At 41.1% G+C, this 19,912-nt stretch overlaps 1 protein-coding gene across 2 annotated transcripts in view; it reads right to left on the bottom strand.

The window, feature by feature from the left end:
• Positions 1-1,060: 1,060 nt before the first annotated feature.
• Positions 1,061-19,912, bottom strand: part of LOC115382409 (leucine-rich repeat transmembrane neuronal protein 4-like) — a 72,295-nt gene continuing 53,443 nt past the window's right edge. The window contains exon 3 of one of the 2 annotated variants that reach the window (XM_030084128.1): positions 1,061-1,647. In XM_030084128.1, the coding sequence (XP_029939988.1) occupies positions 1,582-1,647 (66 nt within the window). In that variant the 3' untranslated portion in view covers positions 1,061-1,581. The remainder of the gene's footprint in view (positions 1,648-19,912) is intronic. The other variant, XR_003930556.1, reaches the window with a different exon arrangement.

Here is a 19,912-nt window from a genome sequence, read left to right as displayed (position 1 = left end):
GGTTCAAACAAACAATTCACAACTAACTCGGAGGGGTGTCTTCGATGCAAGTCGGGGAACTTAAAATGAATGGACCACAAGCACACGCAGAACCACGCACAGCAACGTCTGCCAGGAGGCCAAGTAGTTTGAAGGAAAGTGAAGCGTGTTTGTCACTGAAGTCATACCATAGAAACGCAGTGCTCAGGGTCAGTCTTCCTAACGAAGGCTGCTGCCACCGCCAGGTCGCTTGTTCACAAAGACGTACACGTTACGCACATGAAGAGAACAGAATGGGGGAGTGTCTGACTCGTCGCCGGAGCACTGCGGGGACGCGAGGGGAGTTGAGGCTTCTTTTTTTTATTTTTACGTGGGTTTCACTCATAGGAACAAATCCCAGATCCGTCACAAGCCATGTTTAGGAGAGCCAAGAAACAAAACAGAGATCCGTTTGAGTTTGGCTCTTTGGTATTTGGTGTTGAAAAATGGCATAAACACATATTTATAAAGTACAACATTAACATCATAATCGTCAGAAAATTACATTTCACCCATCTTTTTCCCCCCTCTTTTGCTTCTGATTGCCCTCTTTTTTTGTCCTCCGAATCAAACTACATCTTCGAGTTTTGATTGCAATTAGAAAGAACTTAGAAAAAAAAAACTCATAAAAATAAACTCCAAACAAACAAATCACCAGAAGTCTGTAGCTGGGCTGTAGCTTGATTTCTTCCATTCTGATCCCCCCCCCCCCCCCCACCCCCTCCCCTCCCCCACCCACAAGATTCAAACAATACTCCAGCTGCTGACCTGATGGGGCAGGGATCCTGTTTCCTGACAGGTGCACTGAAACCCAGTGACACGATTCATCCCGGCTCCAGCGAGGCACACGCACGTACGTGCACCAAGCGCAGCATTTTGATTAGTCTTTCTGTTTAAAAAAAGATGGCAGAAAGATGCTTCATGTAGAATCAAAATCGGCAAACCTACATTTATCACACAGGGCCGTGTTAGCGGAGCAGTCCCAGTGGCGTGTTCGGTGCACACTCGATGCCTCAATGCTCAGTTTACACCTTTTTTATTTTTTTTTTTTTTTTTTTTTTTTGAAGCCTCTTGGATTTTGTACAACGCCTCGTAGTCCTCACGGAGACCATAAGCTGTTTAAAGTCTGTACAGTGAGCTCCCTCGTCGGCCGGAACCGTCTATTAAGTTGTCGTGAGTCTTCCGCCACGAAAGGCTTCTGACGCCGCTAACGTACGCGAAAGACCACGCGTCCGTCAGCCAGCGGCATCAACGTCCGTGATGAAGCGTGATGGTGTGCAGCAAAGCTAATGACCAACGACCAAGAAAATAAAGAACAGAAGAGAAAAGACGTTATAAAATCCTTCGAATAGAAACCAAAACAAAACGAAAAAAAAAGACAGGAATATCTCCTCCTCCATTTTGGTCCATGGTTGCCTTTGTTAACGTCGAGTATCAATGCGATGCGTCCTTTGAATTATGAAAGTAGGATCCTGATGGGTTCTCTGCATATCTGTCTCTCTCGCTCCTTGCTTGATGTCTGTGTTTTTGCTGCACCGTCCAAAAGCACTTCCTTGTTGAGGGTTAATGGATGGTAGGCACATCTCCGAGCCAGGCACCAGGTAGGGGGCGTGGACACGTGTAGTCACTCTGCAGGAAAAGGAGAAAAAAAGAAGGGAAACACAATAAAGTTAAAGCCATTTAACAGCTGGTCGGCAGTAGTTTCAGAGGTGGTGGTTACAATGTGAAGTTAATTACAGTGCCCGGTGATTTGATAAGAATACAATGGGGCTGTGACGGTGCCAGCAAAGCAAATTAGGGTAAGCAATTAAGCAGATGATGAAGTCCCATGTGCTCAGATAGCTGGGAAGGCCGAGGTGGAGCGACTTCCCCAACGCCTCGCTAGGATGAAAAGAAAAGAGCGGCGGAGAAGTATTGAATGTAAAAATGTTAATTAAAGCGGAAATAATCAAATAAAGACATTCAATTAACCTGCCTGTCGAAAACTGGTCATGTATTGTTTGCGACAATTGAAAATTCAATCGGCTTGCAGTAAAGCACTTACGGGGTACAAACAATGTTGGAAGTGCAAATTGTAAACACTTCAGCGTTCCCATTGTGCACACATTATCACTAGCATACTGTAGAGCAATGATTCCCAAATCTTTCCCCCTCTGGAACTCCACCACTGCCCAATTATTTCAAACCTTCTTTCCCGATATATTTTCAAGTTTTGTGTCATTTTTACTGAAAGCTTAAAAATTGTATTTGTAAGGCGTTTTCATTCTGGCGTCTATGTTTCATTTTTACATTTATATACTTGGAAACAAATGTCAGTTTACTGAGAAATGGCAGAACTGCTGTAGTTTTCACATTGGGCCACTAGTGGGTGCTGTTGAGTCAATACACCATAAACAATAACAATGGTGAATACGTAGATTCATACAGTCAGACGACTAAGTTACATTGCTGTAATGGGTGAGTCTCCACGAAAACTACCAAGTCCCAGGAGAATATGGAGTCATGCCACTCTGGAGGCCGCCATTGTTGTCCATCTATGTGCTCGTGTGCAAAAGAACTATTCATTACAGACAAGGTGCGCACACGTAGCAACATTTCAAAAAAGTTATGTTTTCAAACAGTTCCATTTTCAGTTGCTCCGAGCACCATCTAATATAACCAGTCCAGGTTTTCTCTGTTTTTGTTTAGGTTAAAAGTGAATTCAGATGATTTTAACAGTCCCAAGTTGGGTTTTAAGAGTCCAGGTCTTGTTTGAAGAATGTTATTTATCTTTTAGGGAACTCAGTTAATCATTTATAGTCATAAGTGAAGAATCCAGGTGTATTTTCAAGTCTGAATCTGTCTTAAAAACTTCCGGCGGTGTTTAAAAAGTCTTGTGATCATAGAGAAACCAGAATTATTTCATAAGAGTTAAGCTTTTGTTCATAAAGTTTTTTCTCTTATGTTTTTCTTAAGTTTCCATTAGTGTTATTTTTAAACATTCTCTCATCCATACACCGTTATTCTTGAAGAAAGTACATTTGATTCCTTAAAGTAAATTATGGATCATTGCAAGAGGATAATCTAAGACCTTTAAATGCCACCTTTTTCCCACAGGTCAAGTTAAGCTTGTCCAGATGTTTTGTGCAAATTAGAGAGGGATTTTGACATTTTGTTCTCATTCGAGAGCTGCATGCTTTGAAGAGATCAGCAGGCTGAAAAGAGGCCGAGGCACACTCAGCCCTCTCATTCAACTTTGCCTCGGAGCATTTCACTCCCAAACCCTCTACTTTATGACTTAACCTTTCTAAAAGAGCCAATTTGCAACTCGGCTTCAGGTAAATCCACATTGCTTTAATAACACAAGCGCCTGAGAGTTTCTGCCTGGCTAAGCAATTTCCAAAGCTTTCTCCAATCTGCTGGAAATTATCCCGGCTCAACTTTTTTTTTGCTGCTCCAGCCGAGATTGTTGTCAGTGTGAAGCAGATCTGTGTAGCGCGGGGCTCAGACGAGTGTGCCCTGAGCAGAACTTTGATTTAAACCTTATCAAACGGGATGACAAGTCTTCACACGACTCTTTATCTGGCTCTCAGGTGGATGCGAGTGACGCGGAGACAGGCGCACAAATTGTCAAACCTCAGACGATTTCGACAGAGCTCGCAAACAGGAGTGAGCGGCGGCAAAGGCGCCGGCTGTTCACCAAACCGGTGTACAGGAGATGAACCGCACAACCGACAAACCAACAAAACAGGAAAAAAGTTGAGAAAAGGGTAGGCACATAATCTGGAAATCCAGAGTGTACGCACGTATGTCGCATATAGCTATTTATAACTCTTGCAGCATTGCCTACTTCCACTATAAAATCCCCCATGATGCACCACTCAGCGGTATCTACCAGTCATGATGAGGAAAATATTGCTGACCGATGAATTATACCGAAATTGAGTGACAATGAGAAAAGGCTATGGTTGGACTTTACCAAAACAGTGTTTCTGGGCTGTTTTAAAAGAAATTAAAATTGTTAAGCTTCCACTATTTATTTTAAATCAACATTTTTTTTTTTAAAGATTAAAAGGAAAAAAAAAAAATCCGAACTCCAGATTTTACACATCTATCACAGTGCCAGATGCTGCTCCGCACACTTTCTGGGATGTTGGAGGTGAAACAGCGACGGCTCGCTGCTGATGCGATTTGCCCATCACGGTACGGGGTTGAAATCTGGGCCATGTGAAATTATGTACACATTGTCCATATGTGTGAGGATATGTCTCTGGGTGGTTCAGCTTCTGTCAACAATCCAAACACATGTTTGTTGTGTTTTTTGCCGTACCGACACATGTGTTAGATAAACATGCGATTGCATTGCTCTCAGCTGGTCGTCTAATTGCTCTAACTCGCTATGCAACTGAGATTATTCAGTTCAGAGTCTGATATTATGGATATACCATTTGTAGCTTTTATTTCTTCTTTTCTGTTCCATGTTTGATTTTTTTAAAAAATAGAAAAATACTAAGCAGAACAGCAACCTGCTCTTATTGTGGTTAGCACGCTTTCCTTCACAGGCATAGAAATGATCTCTGTATTTGCCTTGTAATGGACTGGTAGCCTTTCTAGAGTGTCCTCAGTCTATTGTGACCAAAAGTGGATAAATGGGATGCTTCAAGTGGGCAGATGAATAAAATCTAACCTGATCTCCACGAGGCAAACACTACTGCTTTACTTTTAAGCATGGAGTGGATTATGGAGGCGAAGGTGGTCATGGAAGAACCAAGCAAACACTTGGTCTCATTGAAAAGTGAAGCCAAAACATCAATCAGGACCCATGACTTTTGTTTTTTGGGGTTGTGCTCTCACAAGCAGAGTGAGGACAAGCCATTTAGTTTAAATGTCAAAGTCTTAAAAGTAATGTGAAGTACAGTTTATTCAATCAATCAGCAATCTTTAGCATTTCTAAGGAGCATTACTGTGGTCTGAGAACTAAAAGAATTGGATTATAAAACGGATGTGGATCGGAAAATGATGTGGACTAAGGTGGAATTGATGAAAACAAAACTCAAACATGCCGTTTGATTACACAAAGAAGAAAAAAATCCCCAATGTTCACACTTTTTTTTCTTTTAATACGTGCAAATGAAAGTCAAATGAAGCGTTTTAGAAGCCAGATTTTTTTTTGCCCTATATTTCATGAATAGAATATTTTAGGCCACAATGAGCTCAGAAACGGAGCAAAGCAGGGTGCAGAGTTTCGTGAAAAGAACACCTCTCCCACTGTTTAGCACGGGGGTGGATCGATCAGGCCTCTGCTACAGCGAGCTGCACGGGGAACTTCTCAGCAGTAAAGAAAACAATAGAGCCAATTAAATATCAGCAAGTTCTGGAAGTAAGCATCACACCACCTGCAAACAAGCAGATATAAAAAGGACGACTCGAACCACAAGCAAAAGTAATGAACTAAACCGAACTCAAAATTCACAAAGGAGCCTCATAAGTGGCAGAACAGAGGTTTTGTCATGGCTCATAAGGTCTCCTGGCTTTTGGGGGAAAAAACAATAAAATATGTAGTGAACTCAAAAGATCAGTGCATGTGTGAAAACACAGAAATATCACAATTTTTCTTTGTAAATAAAATAAAACAGGCTACGAAAAAAAAAATTCTTTAGCTATGACCGATTATTTAACTTGAAAAAATTTCAGATTCTATACAAATAAACGTTAGATTTGGAAATGTAAAATATTCCAAAGTGCTGATGTAATACACAACAGTGTTTTATATTTTAAACCCTGTTTACACGACAACGTTTTAAAGAGAAATTTTGTAAAAGTTTCATTGTGGTTTGTTTGGGTGTTTGTTTACATGACAACACTGGTTTCAACCACTGAAAACATGACTTTTTGAAATTTGCTACAAATGTGGAACTTTTCAAAAAACAATAAACAGGGAAAACTTTTTGAAAATGACGCCTCCATGGAATTTTTAAAATTAAAAAAAAAAAGTAAAAAAAAAAATCCCCCAAATCCAAATTTTCCTTTCAAACTCTGCAGTGCTGAAATGTGTAAACCAGACTTCATTCCAAACAGTTAGGAGACAAACAGACACTTGTGTAGCTTTGAAATGCCTTTTTGCACTGTTCAGCATCTTTCCTCTATCTAACAGGAGAAGAAGAAGCAGCAGCGGTGCAGACGCTGGCAGAAAAAAAAAAAATTATCTGTAGAGAACAAATAACTGGAACTCAAGAAGATACAGGAAGAAAAAAAGAAACACCTGGACAAAGAAGTTCTATCAGCCATCAGCTGATCCATGTAAGTAGCATTTATCTTGACTTTTGTCCGCTTTTTCTTGCACCACTAACCACCGCAGTCTGTTTGTTGTCTACTTGCCTTTATTCAGCCTGTTTATTTTATTTATTTATTTTCTTTTACAGTGCTCTGTAAAACCTGAATTGTTCCGGCATGTGGTCAAAAGCAGCCACAAGGACAAGGAAAAAAGCCTGCAATTTCTATAATGGAAATCTTAACCAGTTGGCTTGCTTAACTGTAATTTCCCTTATTATTTTTTTATTTAACTGTTTTTTTTTTTCCCTTTGTCTCGTTTTTGTAGTCATGTAAGAAGCATGTTTTCCAGCATGGATTTGCTTTTTTTGTCTTGTTGCTTCACTGACACCGACTCTGAGTGGGTACTTGTAAAACTGATTATGCTTCTTCTGCGACGATTTTCTCCAACTGTTTGGATGACTGAGGAGAACTGTAACACACACTTCCATTCACACCTCTCCCAGCACTTGTACCGTGAACATCCATTAAGCTGTTTGATGGCGCTCGGCCACAAGTTGGAGACGATACGTTTTTGCATTTTCGTGCGCCGGATGACGAAGCCTGTTACTGTTCTGAGGCTCCAGAAGTCCCAATTACTTTGACCGCTGGACGGATCGACTGACCGCTGTGAAAGATGTGCTCACACAGTGAGCGACAACTTTTATCACAGGCTTCATTTTTGCAGTTTTTGGAACTATTTTCCAGAACGACTGAACTTCACAACATGGAAACCGTTGGTTATAGATCTAAAAGAGCAATTATCTCCCTTCACCTGCCTGCGTCAGTCTCCGAGCGACCGCTGCGAGCTCGTCTTGTTAAAAACTTCACGAGCGCTGCGGCGGGCTGGCAGCTGCCCAGAATAAAGTTTGCGGTCAGGGGTCGTTTCCCTGAAACCGGCGCAGAAGACGTCACTGCCAGCGTCGCCGTGAGTTATTTACTGTTGGAGATCGCTGAGCAGATGTGCCATCAGGAATCACCTCTGCCTTGAAACCAAACTCCTTGAACACATTCAAACTGACTGCCTGAGTTCATTTCCACCGACAAGGCAAATGTGGAGGGAAAGCCAAGGTTTCGTTTACGCCGTGGTCACTATTTGCATTTCTCGCCAGCCCTTGGAAAACGGCTCTGGTCGTCTGAAGGAGACGGCATGAGGCTCGACACGCTGAGAGGACTTGGCTGATGTAGCGGCGCCATCAGTCCCCTAACGCGCCTTCACGGGGGACAGCCGTGACGTGAGCTGGGTCTGAATGGGGACTTCCTCTGAGGGAGCGACACCCTGATGAGGGCTGGACTGTCCACTGTGGTAATCCGCATTTCTGTTAGCAACGTGCAACATCAGTGACTTTGCTTTTGTTGATTCCGTGCCAAGTTAAACGAAAGTTGGTGAAGTTCAGATCAACTGAATTTTTTTATATTTCATGGTATTCGGTGAAAATTGTGATGATTTATCCATCGTACATGACAGTTTCATTTTAACAGTTGTGGAAAATCTTAATGTTAATAAGCCATTTTTAACAGACATATTTTATTGGTGTCTCTTCCAAAGATCCTCGTAATTGAATAACAAAAGACCCGATTTACTAAAATCCTCTGTATAAAGTGAATGCTCAGGTAGTTTATCCTTTATGTTTGAAGAATAATGTCCTGAATGTTCAAATAAGGATTTTCTTGGAGAGAAAGAATAGATTATTGGGACAAGTAAGCGACATGGTTCTATGGAGTTTGAGTTGTTGGAGGAAGTTATCAAATATACCGGAGAGTTGCGCCCAGTGCATGTGAATTTGGGATGGTTTTGGAGAGCCAGCTAAGAAAGCTTCACTCCCCACAAAAACAGCAGCTTCTCTGCTGAAGGCGAAGCCGATTTGCACCTTTTATTCAAACGTGTTAAAAACAGACATAATTACAAACATCTCACTTATCTCATTATGTTGTCAACCAAGGCTCTGTTCACAAGACACAAGTGAAAATCCATTACGGCATTACAGAGGAGTTGCGTTCTACCGTTTCCATGGAACATTAAAAAAAAAAAAAAAAAAAATGCATTTTCCGAGCACCGTCATCATTTAAACAATTGACAACATCACTCTATAAACAGTGCCTCAATCGACTAGCACGGCTCCTCTTAGGATTTTCGACAATTTGGTTTACATGCTCGATACTCCTTACACGACAGTGAACAGTCTGCATTGATTGTGTGTTGCGTGCGCCTCAGTGCGTGCCGCTAGCAGATTGCAGCTTTTGGATGATTGCACCTGATGTTTTTCCAGACAATGCCTGAACACGTGGAAATCATTAGCAGGTCCTTAGACAAACCAATTTACTGTACATGACTACTGGAACGTTGCATTTTGTGGTCAATTACAACATAATAAATCAGCTTTTGAAAAAAAAAGTGTTTTTCATGTTACTTGCATGTTCCAACTGTGAAATTAGGAATTAAAACAGCATAATATATTCTATTTCATGTTTTACTTATGAGAATATAAATACACGGGTAAACCTGAGTGCAAGTCATTGAAAGTGATTGTAATTACACTGGAAACAAGAAGCAGCTTCTGGCATAAATGCAGGAGCTGAAGGTCTGATTAAAATTGCTACTATGAACAGAAATATCAGCTTCCTTGGTGAAATCAGTGGATTTGTCCAAGATTAACAGCCTATGCCCTGTGTTACATGAGTTGATTTGCACAGTCAGTCAGTGCCAATTTGTTTATTTACGGATGCAGCATCTAGTTAAAAGCATCACTTTCACATCAAGTACAAAAGTCAATTTTCTGTGAGTTGCTTGACATGTTAAAGGTCAAACAAGTAAGCCGTCTTTAACATTAAACCGTGTTTGATCCACCCTGTGATGCAATAAAACATCATCTGAGGAGCTTCAGGGTGAAACGATTTAAGCTTCCTGCTCGGAAAGCCCACACAGAGGTCATTTCCAGAGCGGTGAGGAGGTCACGGTGAGCAACGGTACGACCGAGATTACTGCTGCCATTAAAACGACGGAGATCACTCTCTCAAACATCCACAATCCCCTCTTTAAAAAAGAAGTGTCACATACAGCTCTTCTGCTTATGCAATTCTTTTCAACAACGGCCATAAATGAAAGCTTCATAATCGACAGTGTCTCTTCCATCAAGAACATCGGTCGCGCGTCTAGAACCGTCGCAACTTATCCAACTTCTTTATGCACTTTTTTAATTAGGGTCCTAATTGGCATGGTGCAAGCATGATGTAATTAGCCTGCTCTCAGTCAAGACAGCTGGAAGTAAGGCAGACATATGTCTGACGCTCTCAGAGGGTTCCCTCTTACTTCACTCAGCGCTCCAATTACCCCGTTCTATTTCCCCACCCCGGCCGTGTGAAGCTAAACCCCTTCCCACTTTCCCCCAAAGACAAGAAAAAAAAAAGAAAAAAAAAGGAGGAAAACCAAAGGAAGAGGCGAGACAATATGAAATGAAGTTGAACATGTCGATTCTTTGTGAGGAGTAAAGTCGGCGAGTGTGTGGGAAACACCGAACGAAGTGAAATTACTAACATAAGGCGCGTGTGTGAATCAGCTGCTTTAGTGTTGGCGTGCAGAGCAGCTATAGAATATTCTCATGCAACACCAGGATGGGCAAATTCAAAGCTCCACAAATGGTCAATTTTCTTTTTTTAATGCGTGAAGGAAAAAAAATAAACAAGGATTACACAAGGAAAAGTCTTTGTGGGGAGTTAATGCTTGGTTGAGCTTTTGAGCTCGACCACACAGATACCTACAAACACTCTTAAGCTCAAGCAGGAGCTCATTCTTGAACACCAAGAGATGATTTTTTTTTTTCTTAATATTTTGGCTTACTGATGTACTTCTGTTTGAATACGATTGTGGAAAGCTGCTGAAAGTGTGACGGGAGCGTCTCTAGGTGTTGGTCCGGACTAATTGGGATCCTGCCTTTGATAACCAGACTGTTCAGCAGACAGAAAAGCCAAAACAATTTACTCTCTGCTAATTGCCCGACAAAATCCATCCATTAAAGGCTTTTAATTTTGTCTTGAGCGAGGTCACACCCGACAGGCCCGGTTATTAGCGTAACATATTAATGATCCTCTACATGCATCATGGGAAAATAGCATTAACCTAATTGTCTTTGTAATGTGACTTGAGGCTCTCTGGGTTTTTCAAATAAACATCTGGGAGGACAAGTCGGAGACCGACACACGTTTCATTTCCTGTTTTTTTTCTCTTTCCTGTTCTTTTCATATATTTTCCCCTGAATGCATATATAGGGGGTGTCAAACATAAGGCCTGTGGACCAAAATCGGCCTGGAAGACATTCCAAATTCAGCCAAATTGGGAAAAAAAAAAGATCTGAGACCTTAGATTTTCATCCTGATTACTTTGTACCACAACAAAAAAGAGCTTTAAAACTGTTAATATTTTACCCGTCCGGACCACTCAAGATAATGTTTTTTCTATATGTGGCGCCTGAGCTAAAATGTGTTTGACACACCTGATAAATCCTAAAGGCGTTACCTCTAGCTGAACTTAATAGATTGCATTAAAATGTTGCAGTGACAGCATCCACAATTCTTGGTTTTTTTTTTTGCTGGCAATCAGCAAATGAAAGCCCATGTGTACAAACATGTCCACGAATGCATCATCCCAGCATCTGTAGGCGTGATCTGGATGGAACTGCCAGATGTGCAGACAGAATGCCAGTCATTTATATAAGCTGCAACCTTTAAATCACACCCAGTTTTCATTAAAAGTCATCAAAATCTCCACTGCAGTAATACTCGTATGTGGGGTAACATTTAACTAAACCTAAGTAGGTTTACCCTTTCCTACCTTCCCTGCTGCACACAAAACAAACTGAGTTTCATAGTAGCGGAGGATATACACTGACCTACATCTAAGTGGGCCAGCAGGAGCGAGCTGTTCTCACATCATTCCAAGTCGGGGAGAGAGTGATTTTCTGCATGTGTGCATTAAGCGAGACATGCAAAGGGAGGTCTAAAGGTAAGAGCTCAAAGATCTCCCTCAGGAAATCCGATTCCTGTGAGTTCTGGCTGGGAGCGAGCCGAGCACATCCCCGGTGAAACGCCGCGGCGTGTGTGCACGTGTCCATAAGTGCATGCACATGCATGTTTATCTGCGCCCGAGCGTTATGATTTATGAAAGCTGTGATTCATGGAGGTGATGGATGACCACATTAAGGGCAGCACTTTTTTTTTTTTTTTTTTTTTTGCCTCTCCTCCAATCCAACTCTCTCTCTGCATATATCATGTGATACACTATAAATTCTGTTTCACATGTCTGGAACCAAAAAAAAAAAAAAAAAAAAAAAGGAGAAATAATTTCTTATTCTTGTTAGGATGCATGTATCATCTGGAAAATAATAGCCACACGCAAATGTTTTCCAGGCGTAATGGACAATGTGACCACAGCGTCATCCATTACCTATAATTACTAATGATTCCCTTTGCCAACTAACTGCCATGTCATTCAAATGGAATTCCTACAAGCACAACAGGACATTTATTTCCTGCGAGTTTTAGCATCAAGAGCTGGAGGTAATCAAAGTGGATGCTGGGTAAAAGATTACACCATCCACAGGTTGTCAGTCTGTGGAGCTAAAAACCATGCGTCCATCTTCTATTGATCACTTTCAATTCATTGGATTAAATCTCAACCCACACAGAAGCTGGCACCTCGTTCATGCTCCCTTTACGCAGGTAAGTTGCTATACGTGCATTTCCAACTCTGTCACGTGTCCGCAAGCTCCCTGGAACTGAACCAAATGACACACGTAATGAACGCAGAAGACAGACAGAAGGCTCCATCTGCATCCCTCCCTGTGCTCAGCGAGTGTAAACGGGACTTAATATGGCTTCTCTCACTGTGAGGTTACAGTGCCAGCAGCTGTCTAACGGGGGCGTCCCTGTGCAAATCATCCATGCATTCTCTGCCATCTTTATTCAATCAGGGGTTTAAGGGAGCTGGAGCCTGCCCTCACCAACAAGTTCCCCCTTCATCAGAGGGCTAACAAAAAGAGATGTACACCAGCTAACCCGTCACGCTGGTCTCTGGACTGTGGAGGAAGAACATGCACGAGAATCAAACTGGGGTCTTCCTGCAGTGAGGCGGGAGCGCACAGCAAACACACTATCACCATTTGCATTTTATTAAATAATAAAAATCTGAAAACGTTTGAGTCTGCTTTCACCAAACTTCTGATACATTTGTGAGAGTCACTAGACCAAACTGAAAGAAACGTTATCTGCATGGGAGCATATGTTGCTCCAACATCTGTAAATATTGTTCAGCATTCACTGAACCCTCACAGATGTGCACATCACTCATGCACTGTGCACTGATGACACACAATACCGTCCCAGATGGTGGCTTCCAACTGAGAGCTAAGCGCAGAGGCCAGGGCATCCCTGACGTTAATAAGGACATTGAAATTCTATTTGCTGGACAGAGGTGTTTTTTCCTCATTCAGAACGCCCAAACACCTTTTACCAAAACAATGTGTCTGTATCTTTATATGGTGTTAGGATCTTGCTTTTCCTTTACCTGGTATTGGTTTTAACTGGACTTCTTTCCTTGTTTCCCTTTATGTAAACAGAAATCTCATGGTTTTTTAGAATCGTGTCATTTACCAATGACGTAGCTTTGGCTCAGGTAGTGAATTTGGGTCGTACTTTCATTCATAGTCATCTGGGATTGATTGAAGTTGTAAGTTAGATAGATGGCTGTGATGTCTGATCTGCAGAAAATAACAAGCAACCAAGAAATAAAGAAATAAGATATGAACAACTATAAATCAAATTTAGAGTGTAAAAAAAATAAGGTAGGTACCAGACAGAGTATTAGGTAGAATTGGTAGTTCAGGGTGTCAAAAAAAAATTCAGGGTGTCAAGAATGTTCAAAATTCAGAAGAAAAAAAATAGACCCAAAGTGGTGCATTTTAATACATACTTCTTATCAAATTCTACATGAAGAATTTTATATTTTTTTTAACAAACATATTTCTGTTTTTCCTCACAATTTTGCCAAAGTAACCTATGTTCACTTTTTCTAAAATTTGTTTCCACTTATGTAATTTAAAGCTGTTAATTTCAGTGGGGCCTAATTCTTGTAGCCATATGTCTGTGCTTGTAGCCCCTGCTGTGTGTTCCGGATCCATGACCAAGCCAGTGTAAAATGGGTCTTAGGGAGTGATAAGGTAAGAGATGTCAATATAGATATTTTAGACGGCGTTGGGCAAGCCGTCCATCAATTTTTTTTGCCTGTCTTTTAAAAAAAAAAAATCAACCATCCAAATGAAGGTGAATGACTCACTGCCTTATACTGCGATAACAGATAAAGATGGGCCCCAAATTGTTACCGAACTTTGCATTTCTTTGTACAGAATTGTCTTATTTAATATTGTTTTCATCCGATCATCCTGCTTCTGCTTTAAAATCAAGGACTTCATGCCATCACATCCATTTTTAAAAAATGCTATAGTATTTCTGTTACTCTCCATTGTGCTTTTATTTTGTTGTTTCACCTACTTTTGGCATTTTTATTTAAAACATGAAGAAGAAAAACTCCATCGCTTGGCTCAAAAAGCAGCATCCTCCAAAAAAAAAAAAAAACCACACACACACACACACACACAAACAAACAAACTAATAACTCACTAAAACAATTACAAAATCCAAATGACTTTTTTGTTTTCAGTTTTACCATTCAGTGTATTGTCTGAGGTCTGCTGTCATAATAATAACAATTATCACATCATTACATTCAGTTTTTTTGTCTTAATTGTTTTCTGGGATACTGGTCTGCAGTCTCTGACGAACACTGCAGCTCAGCTGAACATCAAAGAGCTAATGGCAGTTAAACAGTCTGACTGGTTCTGACCGGTTCTGAAATACCTTAAAAAAGTTTCATCACAAAGAAATTCAGCGATTATCTACTCCGAAATCCAGAATGCACCAAGTGTGGGAATAAAGTAAGGCATTGCATCATAAACAACAGGATATTAGGAGGATCTATCCACCTGAGATATGCATCACCGAACTTTCCCTTGCTTGACATGCATGGGCTCACCTCGTCCTGCTTCCACAACTCGCTTCTGTTATCGCAAACTGAGTTAAGACTCACTTCGGCACTCTGTCTTTCTCTCACACTCTTGAACTTGTGAACCCTTGCTGTTTCATTATTATATGTGCAGATGAAGCTGTGGTGTCAGCCTCAGCAAGTCTGGTCACACTTTCCGCTGTGCTGTCGCGCAGACCTGCACGACATCTACGCAAATGTCACTGCAGTCACATTAACAAACACTGTCGGGAAAACTCGGCTGTGTATGAAATCACAGTTTGCTGTTTTCATACCCAGTAGGCTCATTTCTGTCCGAGCAGTTGACGTGTGGTCGAGCACAGCTTGGGCTCGATCATCACGTTCGCTGACGATGACGTACTTACAGTTCAGAATCAGCGATGGGAAGCAGTCCCTGGGCAAGGCAAGGAAGGGCAGTGTGAATCCAACAACCTCTCACTGAACCTCAGCAAATCCAAACGGATGAACTCCTCGTTGGTGTGGAAACCGCTCCGCTTAGAACAATAGTGACCCAGCAGAGAGCAATGAGATCTCCTCTCCCAACTCAGCAGTGCAAAGAGGATCAGAACACGCTCCGAGCCCGCAGGATTATGAGGAAACCTCCACCTGCCGTGCACATTTGAATGTGCACTTTCATTGTTTGTTGTTTAAAGGTATTAAAGGTTGGATCATGCAGAGTTTGTTTTTTTGCATCTGTTTATATTTTGACTCTTCTTATTTTCACATGCGAGCAGATGGCATTGTAAGTGTTCAGAGAACAAAGAAATAATACATTTCTGATTCAAATTTCTTTTCCGCCCGATGTATCAATATGTTCATGCTTGTTTCAAGTTGATAACAAAGGTTAATAGTTTGAATAACACTTGCCTCAGTTTTTTTAGCCCATTTTTACACGTGATGTGATATATGGGAGTTTTCAGTTCATCAAAAAGTGCACACCTGACGATCCAAACTACAAATGTGTAAGAATTTTCACCCCAAAATCAGAATCTCTTGTCTGCAAAATTAGAACTATAAACTGTTGTTCAAAACTAAACACCTGGAGGTTTTGAAAAAAAAAAAAAAAGTGAACTTGAATAAAAATATACAATTCTGATAACAAAAAATAAAAAAAAAATGTGAGGTTTGTGACCGTCTCAATATTGGGAACGAAATATTACAGTTACTACAGAAGACACCCACATTCTTCCAAAAAAAACCCCAATAGAAATCATGAGATTAAAAGCACAAATGCCTCAAATGTCACATAAACCTCCAGCTGCACTAATAATAGATGTGCTACACCTATAGTATTTATTATATTCTCTCTCTCAATACTAGATTTAGGGCAGGCATGCTAAACAGCGCTGCAGCCTCACTAAAGATAGATTCAGTGCAACATGTGTATTTTTTTCCCTCTCTTGGCATATATGTCATATATGTATCGAATCCATCAAGAATTCAAGTGTGTTATTATTCAGGCGCACAAGATTGCAAAAGGGAACCTCCGCTCCACAGAAAGACGTTTCCTTTTATTTTCCCCACACTTATTTTGAGGATAACAATGTGATCCCTTTTTCTTCCACCGCCATGCGTTTGCTCCTCTATCAGCTGTCACCGATTCCCACACTGAAACTCTAAAAACACGTCAAACAAAAAGTCTGACGAACATTCATTAATCTGCCGTGAACACACAGCATCAGCGTGAGCTGTCTCGTCTTACAAACGAGCATTCTTTGTACAGTTTAAATGCAGGAACGATCCGCGGTTGTCACTCAAATCGATGGCTCCAGTCAGATCAGTGGAGCTACATGTTAATTTTGCACTCTGAGCGGCGAGGAAGGTGCACTCCTTTGAGACAATTGACGTTTTCCTCTCATTATCTTAGTAATCTGTGCACAGAAATAACTTCCACGTGGTTATCTCATAAACCACACTGACAATACTTTGAAAAAATAATGATGTCATATTTTTTATTCATGAGTTAACTTTGTGCAAACTGTGGTAAACAAAAAAATAAAAAAATAAAAAATCAAGTCAATATCTGGTGGAAACATGTTTTTTTCGTGTAAAACAGCCCTATTGCTGGCAAGTGCACTTGCTCAGTTGCTCAGTTTTTGAAGGTACTCCAAGGTGCAGGTAGGTCAATCTAAGCATCTGGGAAAACTTGTCGCAGCTCTTCTGTGGATTTCGCCGCTCGCCGCGCATCCTCTCTCTTCATGCCATTCCAAACCATAATGTTGAGATCGGGTCCCTGCGGAGGCTACGCCATCTGTTCCAGGACATATTGTTATGCTTGTCTCTCAGGAGAGCTCGAGCTTTACAAACCCCAAATTGTTCAAACATCCCTGTCATGCAGAAAGACGGCGCTTCCCTTGTGTTGTATAATGGATGAGATGTGGATATACATCAATCAGAACAGAGGATTCCACACGGCAGCACAAGTCCTGATGTACTTTGCGCCAATAGGATTCAGATACCGCTGGACACTTGTGGAGGTTTGTTCAGTCAAACACAGTCCTGTGAAACTACATCAATCACCCTCTACTACTCGGCAGCACAGGACTTCTGAAGGTGTCCTGAGATATTTGGCACCTGGACACTGAAGCAGATCCATCAGGTAGGAAAAACCACCACAATCCGTTCTTCTCACAAACATCAAAGTTTCTCAAATGGACTGAAATCTAGAAAAAGTTGCACAATTTTCAAAATCTAGGTGTCTTTGTCTTGGTGCTGAATCCATTACTGATCCAATTCTCGAGTGTGACAGGGTGAATTATCTTGAGCTTGCAGACTGCTGCCATTATTCACTGTATATGGTTTGCAGCAATTTTTAAATAAGGGTTAAATGGCAAAGTAATGCAGGCGCCTGTGCCAAGACTTAAGGTTTATCCTTCGGAGCACTACTCCAACCACCACACTGCTTCTGCCAACACATTCTTCTCCAAGTGCATCCTGCTGCCAAATATGATGATCAAATAGATGACTAAAGTGTCCAATGATCCCAACAAACACACTCACCTGTCAACAGCAAGTGCGAGAATGATTAAAGGGAACAAACCTCATTTCCCATGGCTCCATAATGCTCGCACTCATTGCAAAGCACTTTTGGCCATTAGCTACAATGCTTCATGCCTCATGCCCATGAATACCATCAGGCATGTACCGCAGCAACAAATGGCCGCCGCTGTTGTCTGTTCTGAGCCAAGAAGTCTGTCGCACCGATCACTGCAAGATGGTGATTATTTGATGAGAATGTCTATAACAGCTCCTGTTATCACTGGCGTTGTAGCGTTCTTCCTGTAGGTACTTACCACCACAGATCAGTAACAACTTACAGGGCCTGCTCTTAGCGATCACCAAAACAATTTGAAGCTGCTCAACCAAACTGACGGGATCTGCTATGACAAAAACTAGAGCTGAAGAACACGTTCTTGCCCATCACAGAGTAAATATTGTACCACGCAGACTCTCCACCACACCACTACAAAGAACAAGCATCTATGTTTAAATCAAAATCTCCCTCTACTGCCACACATCTTCTGGGACTCCGTTGGAAACCGAGCAGCACAGGGGTTCTGCTTTGGTCATGTTGGCTTCCCGCAGATCCTCTTATCTCCGCTCGGGACAAACCCTCAGCTCTGCAACTGACAAAGCTTCTGCGACTTTCTTTTCAAAATGCACACGTCTATTAAATCAGTAAAACCTTGGGCTTCTTGCTTGTGTCTGGGTAGGGCAATACTGAGTAATATTAATGTGTGTTGGTATTATTATTGAGCTAAATTTCCTGCTTTTTTCTTTGAAAAAAAAATGTTTTAATTGTTTTATTATTCAGTAATGACCTGGTGAATGATATATAGTCATATAATGAAAGGACTAATCTAGGTAAAAAGAAATCCACCTTAAATTATGGTTGTGCCTTGTTTCTGTGGTCAGAGATGTTTCAATTAATCAGCTGTTTTTTTTTTTTTTTTAAACATGAATAAGTCATTACTGAAGTGCAGCTGGAGACTCGAAAGTCTGTTCTACCATTTCTGTGATGTAGTACAGAAGTGTGCAGCAGCAAGTCCTGTGGTCATTCAGACCAAATATATTCCAAGCCAGTCATGTGCAAAGCTGGACGCTATATTTGAATTGGTATGCTTGTTTTGGACACTGACTTATTTAAAAACCTGCACATGGGACCTGAATTTGTTCTCATCATCTTAATGAAATTCCACTCAGGCCCATCTTGATGCAACACAAAGCATTTTAATAAGATTTATTGAAATAGAGATGTTGTAAACACTTTTATTATTCAATTATTTTATGCGGACAGTATTTTGGCCCCTGGTCACGGAAGCGTGGTTTGGCATTGGTAAGATGCAGATGAGAAAAGGGTCTTTTCATAAACTAATGGTGGTATAAAACCCATTTTTAGGTGATTAATCGCTTTTGGTTTGGATAGATAACAGTGCGGTTTTTATCTTATGGGCGATTAAAGAGAAATAAGTCAACTTAAATGGAGCTTTCTGAACGGATCATTGTTCACCGGCGAGGCCACACTGCGGCGGTGCTTTATTCACCACAGATGCAATGGATTCGGTAATTGACTTTGACCACACTTTGAGTGTGTGGTGCACCGTTTGGCAAGAGCTACCATCCAGCCCAAATGATGTGTGTTCTCCCGACTCTGTGCTTCAGCTTGAAAGGGAATGTGAAATGTGTAAAAAGAAACACTCTGGATGCTGAAGACATTCCTGTTTCTTTCCCATAAAAAAAAAAAGAAGAAAATTTCCATTTGTGGTCATTTAATTATGACACTGTCATTTAAATGTGATTCTGACAAATCTTATTGAAAGGAATCTTATGAGGACACAGTCTTAGGATCCACTGCACAAAGTTTCTTTGTCACTGTAACAAAGCACCAGTTGAAACTCAAGCAGGTAATAAGCAGATTCGGGGAATCTGCTGCCCTCTCTGGGCCCGAGCTCATTAAAGGCAGATAAATGTGAAGAAGAAAATTACGCTGTAGCGCGACATGAAACCCCATTTACAATTCTTTCTGGGCTGACGAGGAGAGGGACCATCCTCGCCGTCATTAGCACACAGTTCAAAAGCTGAGGGATGCACAGAGGCGACTGATTACTCTGGCCTTAAGCACACTGGCCATAAACGAACAGTGGCTGGTGAAAGGTCCTGGGTGACTTGCAGAATTACAAGTTTGGGTTTTGAGTGTGATATGTGTCCATTCAAGCAGGTTTTGCAACATAAACCTTGTAAATTTCAGCGAGACAACATCCAGCTGCGTGTATTGTAACAAAATAGCTTCATATTTTGGTGGCATTGCCTGAAGTGTTTTTCATTAAAAACAGATTTTAATCAGTTTACCTATCACTGCCTTGTGTTTTTCTTGACATTTGGGAAAATGCCTTCACCTAAGTAAAGTTGCTGTAGAAAATGACGTCAACTAGATCGGTATTTTTTCAGTTTTCAGGGAAAACAAAAAACTTCTGCAGTGTTTGACTACCATGGAGCAGATGCTCTGTGTGATCC

This window comes from Salarias fasciatus (genome assembly GCF_902148845.1).
Source record: "Salarias fasciatus chromosome 7 unlocalized genomic scaffold, fSalaFa1.1 super_scaffold_4, whole genome shotgun sequence".
Taxonomy (NCBI): domain Eukaryota; kingdom Metazoa; phylum Chordata; class Actinopteri; order Blenniiformes; family Blenniidae; genus Salarias; species Salarias fasciatus.
Note: the sequence above shows the minus strand (reverse complement) of the source record. Positions and strands in the feature narration are given on the sequence as shown.